Consider the following 6,224-nt stretch of genomic DNA (forward strand, 5'->3'; position numbering starts at 1 on the left):
ATAATCATAAGGCAAAAGGTGAAGAACATAATGACAATATAATGTATAATTCTAACATAATTCCTCTTCACCTTTCCTGGATAAATAAATGTTAAAACAAGACTGACATTTATATTTACTGACATGAAAGCCAGCCTGTCTACAAACAGACCTGTACTTAGTCATGCTTGACGCTTCTCGACACTTTTTCCTCATTGGCTGGCCTCTCAGCTAATGAGGGCTCATTATCCTCTCAGACTATAGCCTTGTGCAGCCTTACTCATCTGCGAAGAGAAAAGCCTGGTCACGACCTAAAGCAGAGAGTGTCTATAGGGGCAGGACTTCCGTCGTACGCGTTTCCCCCGGAAACGATCTTTTTAGACCAATCACAACACTTGTTTCCTTCACGGAGAATGTAAACATTATTATATTATTATTATATTATATTACCAGTGCGAGAGAGAGAGATCACAGCGGTGTCAGATTTCAATTACACATACACACACACACACACACACACACACACACACACACACACACGCCAATGACAAAAAAGTGTCGAGAAGTGTCAAGCATGTCTAGGTACAGGTCTGTTTGTAGACGTGGCCGGCTTTCAGCCACCCTGTAAAAAAGAAAGACTGCTGAAGTTACCGAATTACCACCAATTGGTTTCAGATGCTTGGAGAGTCGAACAAGAGATGCCAAAGAACTGGCAAAGAAAAGAGTAATGGAGTCATCAAAGATAGAGAGGAGATGATGGGTGAGGGGAGGATAGAATGGCAGCAGTAGATATAGCACAGAATATAACAGATAGAGAGCTGAGTGTCAAGAGAAGTGAGATGAAGGGGATTGAGGAGAGATGGTGGGAGGAAGAGATAACGGTTGGATCCTTCACTGGAGGGTATGGCTGCATGCCTGCTGAGAGAGAACATGCATATGTTTTCACAGGACAAACAGATACACGCAAATATACCTTCAGGGTTCGATTTGGTGTGGTGGGGGTGGGGGGGTCCATGCCTCTGCTTTTGATATCCTCTTCTCTAGTCATTGATTTGTATCGCTGGTGGGTATAAGTTGTACAGTATGCCTGCTTCTGGTCAGACTGAATTAAATACATGCATTTCTTTTGGGGAAATTAGGACTGTCTGATATGTTTCATATTTATTTTATTAAAAGATGTATGTTAACCTGGTGGCCTGTTTTTCTTAATTCAAAAATAGTGAATCATAAGGCCAAACTGCACCAATGCAACTAGTCGCAACTCCTTGCAACAGAACAGTTTTAAGGCCATGTCACACCAATGCAACTCCTTGCAATAATGGTAATAATGGTTACGAGTAGTTGCAAGTACAGTAGTTGCATGTTGCAAGGAGGAGTTTAACTTTAAGTGGTTAAGAAAATGTACCCCTGTTGTTGTTTTGTTGTTGTTGTTGTTTTTCTGTTTTTACAAATCGAACCTTGTAAACTGTACATACTGATTGATGGACATGCATGGCATCCTTACTAAACAACTTAGAGAACCATGTGTCATTTCTCACCCTGAGATGAAATGCTGGCCATGGCTCAGCTTAGTAACTCAGATACTTTCTATATATCCACTGTGGAAACACGTATCACTGTGCTGTGTTGAGGTACATCTGTCTTTCCTCTGCTCTCCACCAGGTGACATGTGTGATCAACAATTTCCGTCCCACCCAGTTAGCCTGCATGGTGGGTCCGCCCCCCTGCATGCAGCGGCCGGAGGTTTCCTTTGGCCTGCCTCTCATCACGTTGCCGCGCGTGGAGAGTCCACTCGAAAAGTTAAGTGGTCTCCAGGTAAGGGGTGGGGGGGCCATTGTTGGGATCATCGCTGGGTTAATTGAACTGTTGCACATGTCGACAAAGTAAATGGAACCTTGTGGGTCTATTTGAGTACAAATCGGAACCAAATGGATTTGTGCACTGAGGATTTTACAATGTAGATTGGTGTCCCTGATAAAAATATATATATATATACTTTTACTTACGGGAAAGCATCTGTGTCGTTTTAGATGTAGCAACAGGATTTTATTCATATATTTAACATATATTATTATATATATATATATATATATATTTTTTTTTTTTACTGGATTAGATATATATGCCAAGGCTTGGCAAGCCAAATGTACTTGTATAGCACATCTCATCAACAAGGCCAAAGTGCTTTACACTAGACATTAAGAGACATTAAGGAAGACATGTAAAAAGACGGTGCCATGTCATTATTCCGATGTTCCATTGGTCCGACTGGCCCCATTATAACTAATCCTATCCCTAACCCTAACCCTAACCTCACGCTAACCTAAGACACTGCTACAGCAGTCAAGGCTACTGACGATTAATGTAATGTAAGTTTTTACAAATCCTGAGACGCAAGTCCTTTAAACCTTGATGAATATTCGTGGTTGTAGGCTGACTTTGTAATTGTCTTAATGTGGCTGTTTAAATTCAGGTCTGAGTCCATGACTACATCAAGATTGCTGGCGTGGGTTGTGGTTTTATAGCATTACCAATTGAAGCTTAGCACTGCATTTTAATCGTTCTTTCTTGGCTCCAAAAATAATTACTACAGATTTGTCTGTTTTCATTTGAAGAAAATCCAATCGTTGCATTTACTCAGTGCTTGTAGTCCCCTGGTGATATGGTTATGTAAATGTGTGTTGCCTGCATAAGTAGGGTAACATATTTGGTCCTAGACCATGTTGTATATTTTTTAAACCGTTGGCATATTTTGGCCACTGAGCACTTGAACTCTCACTCTCACTCTTTTCTTTTCTTTTCTTTTCTTTTCTTTTCTTTTCTTTTCTTTTCTTTTTTTTTTTTTCTTTTCTTTTCTTTTCTTTTCTTTTCTTTTCTTTTCTTTTCTTTTTCCCAGAGGTTCACTTTTACCATGGCATGCCACTTTTGGGCATATAATTATAGGCGAAAGAAATAATAAAATAGGCCTATATATCAGATCTACAAGCTCACAACATATCACACTGCTACGTTTTGTGAGCTTGTAGATCAGCTATTTAAAAAATAATTGTGATTATAATTTTTTTGTGGTTAAGCTACCTCAGTACTATTTCAGACTTCCACAATTTGATTGTGTGTACTACTAACTTCTCTTCTCTCTCTCTCTTTCTCATCTGTCTGTCTGTCTGTCTGTCTCTCGTCTCTTCCTTTCTCCCGCTCAGACTCCAGGGTTACCGTACTCTGAGATCACATGACCATCAGCCAATCCCGCCCCCCGCCCCTCCCGACGTGCTCCTCCCCTCGCGTCGTTGCCTCACCAGCGCAGTCTAGACCTGCCCTCTGGACCCCCCGCCCCTTGTCCGGCCCACCCTGAAGGACGGCCCTCTCTCCGACGGGCCAAATCCACCCAAGTCTGAAGACAGAGCTGTCTTATGAGCCCTGCTTGTCAGCTGGTTGAGATCCTCTACTTCAGGGGTTCCTAAACTTTTTTCAGCTCCACACCCAAAACATTAATTTGGTGTTTCAATAATAGTGAAAATAGTAGATCTAGATCTCGATTTTGCAGCTATTTTCACTATTTCTTAAAAGCTTTTTTAATTTATGGAATTGTTTTTGATTTTTTTGGACATTTCTTTGTTACTTTTTTAAGTTATTGTGATTTATTCATTTATTTTTATTTGTAGGAAATGAAAAAAATAAACCATAAAAATGGGTCCGTGACCCCTAAATAGGTCCTGACCCATTGTTTGGGAACCACTGCTCTGGACAAATAGAGGTGTGGATTACCGTCCTCCCGTTGTGTGTCAAAGTCAGTCTCCTGTTTTCCTATTGGGTAAAAAAACCCAACCAAGAGCCAGCGGAAGACTCACCAAAGCCAAGACTGTTGTTGAGCTGTGGAAGCAATACGTTCAACCACTTTATCTGTCCCGTGTTTCCCCGTCCAAAGTGATCCTAAACTAAAGCTGAACCTAAAAGCTCTCAGCAGAGACTAATATTAGGGATGAAAGTACCCCTACTGCTGATTGATCGTCCTCAACTCTCAGGAATAAAAAAAAAGACATAAAAATCAAAAAGGACATTTTAATTAATCAAAGAGGAGGTGCAGTTGTAAATTGTTGTATGGCCTAATTAGATACCCCCCCCCCCCCCACCCCCCCATCCCCGAAATGGTTGAAAGTGACAAGTGAAAAAGAACAAAGACTTCAAAGACTTCTCAAAGAGAAAAGCACTTTTGTAAATTACTTTGCAGAGGAACAAGTTTATTGTTTGGTGGACTGTACTGTTTATTATTGTGTTTTGAGGCATTTTATTTGAGTTGAATCTTTTGTTGTATATTGTATGATGACGTACAAGGATATAAGGGATCTTTACACCCACTAGCGCTGTGCTGGTCATATAGACCCACGTCAGTTATGGTTCATCAATCAATAGGATCATTTGGGCAAGTGACATCTTAAAACCACATGAACCCTATAGCCTCTCACTATTCTGGGGCAAACACTTGACAGGAACTGCAGTTTTACAATCTTGCACGACGTGATGTGAGCTTGATCTGCTATTTTTGGTGGAGAGGGAAAAAAGGAGCGGACCGTGTATAGAACCCTGGGGGATCCCGGTCAACTAAGTATATAGGGTTTAAGTGGCTAAATTAAAAAATGTGTCCATTTTTAAGCTGAATCGTAATGTGTTGTGAGGAGAATATGCCAAATGAAATGAAACTTGCCAGTGCATATGCAATGTGTCCCGAGAGCTCGCCCTCAAAGGCCCTGCAAAAACTCTGCCAGCCTACCTGAAATGTGTCATCCGGCAGAGAGCAGATGCGTTTTTCCCGAGCCTTGAGGGCCAGCTCTCGAGACACAGAACACATTGGGAAGTTCTGTGTCAGATTTTACGTGTCCTCACAGGATTCAGGTTACAAATTCGACAAAGTGGCCCCCTGACTGACATGTTTTCTCTGCTGTTGCTCAGTTGATCCTCACAAATGTTTTTCTGTTAGTTTAACTTGGCACTTGGGCGGATGTTTATTTTATTATTTTAGGTGCCCATTCTTTGAAATGTTTCAAGGGGTTTTTGGGTATACGGCTTCCGACCTGTTCTGACGTGGAGCTGAAGTTTTCCTGGTGCTCCATTGTATAAAGTTCAAGCTCTTTTCTCTACTTTGCTTCTATGCTTCTTCTTTTTTTATATTTACCTTTATCTAAGTATCCTTTATGTCAGCTTCTTTCCCTTTAATGTGGACCAGGTGCTGAATGTGCATTCTCTTGATCTTGATAGTTCAGCTGGGTCTACCCAAACTGGTGCAAGTGGAGGCAGCTAAAGCATTCAGATACTTTTCAACAGGGCTCCAGACTAACTTCTCTGTTGGTTTGGTTTCATTGGTGCGCCTACCCTTTTCATATAGGTGCACCAGTGAGGTGCACCCACACATACACATCGATAGACCTACTAAATGTAATAAGGTGCACTGTTGCGACTAATGAAAATGTTTAGTTGCACTGGACAGATTTTTGAGTGCATTCTCGACCTTCTCGATGTACAAGCTAGGCCGCAATACAAGGTGTTTCTTTTGTTCAATGCTACTTCTTGCCTTGTCTCTGTTTTTAAATTCTTTCTTTTCAAGTCCATCTTCCTGCATCATTCCATCGTCTTGATTCAAGATAACGCCACAAAGCCGTGTGCATCGCAGGGGTAAGAGCTCTGTGGTTTGTATTTTTGTACAGCCTATAGGTTTATTCATGCAGTATATACAGTATACACACAATATAAACAGTTATTTAAATCTTGTGAACAATGTCAAGCTACCTGAAACGGTCTTGTAAGATAGTTGCCAGATGTTGAGCAGGAATGTAGCGCAAAGAACAAGTGTGTGAAATCTGATGCTGCCACACTTGAGTCAAAGTATAGGCTACAGTAGATACTCCTGGTCAAATATTATTACTCAACTAAAGTGTGTCAAAATTGTACTTTAGAGTTACTGAGAGTACTGGAGTATTTTCTTTTAAGAATACTTCTGTATTCAAAAGTACATGCTTTTAAAACAATTTAGTTTTCAAAAGTGCAAATTAGAACGTACATTTATTTTGTATTATCAATACATTGCTGTATTAAAATTCTGAAAAAAATATTAACAATAAAATACAAATACTCAAATAAAGTACAGATTCTCACAACATGTACTGAAGTACAGTACTCAGCACTACAATAAAGGTACTTTGTTACTGTCCACCACTGGTGTTGCATCATTGCAGTTCAAACGTACATCGCAG

At 40.5% G+C, this 6,224-nt stretch overlaps 1 protein-coding gene across 2 annotated transcripts in view; it reads left to right on the plus strand.

The window, feature by feature from the left end:
- The window catches only part of plppr2b (phospholipid phosphatase related 2b), a gene marked incomplete at its 5' end in the record, with an annotated part of 78,580 nt that extends 75,109 nt beyond the window's left edge, over positions 1 to 3,471 (plus strand). Inside the window, 2 exons of one of the 2 annotated variants that reach the window (XM_080450268.1) lie at positions 1,642 to 1,778; positions 3,180 to 3,471. In XM_080450268.1, coding sequence (XP_080306394.1) covers positions 1,642 to 1,778; positions 3,180 to 3,288 — 246 coding nt within the window. In that variant the 3' untranslated portion in view covers positions 3,289 to 3,471. Of the gene's footprint in view, positions 1 to 1,641; positions 1,795 to 3,179 lie in introns of both variants that reach the window. The other variant, XM_080450269.1, reaches the window with a different exon arrangement.
- Between the last annotated feature and the right edge of the window lie 2,753 nt (positions 3,472 to 6,224).

Source organism: Gymnoscopelus braueri, assembly GCF_963280865.1.
Source record: "Gymnoscopelus braueri genome assembly, chromosome: 2".
Lineage (NCBI taxonomy): Eukaryota > Metazoa > Chordata > Actinopteri > Myctophiformes > Myctophidae > Gymnoscopelus > Gymnoscopelus braueri.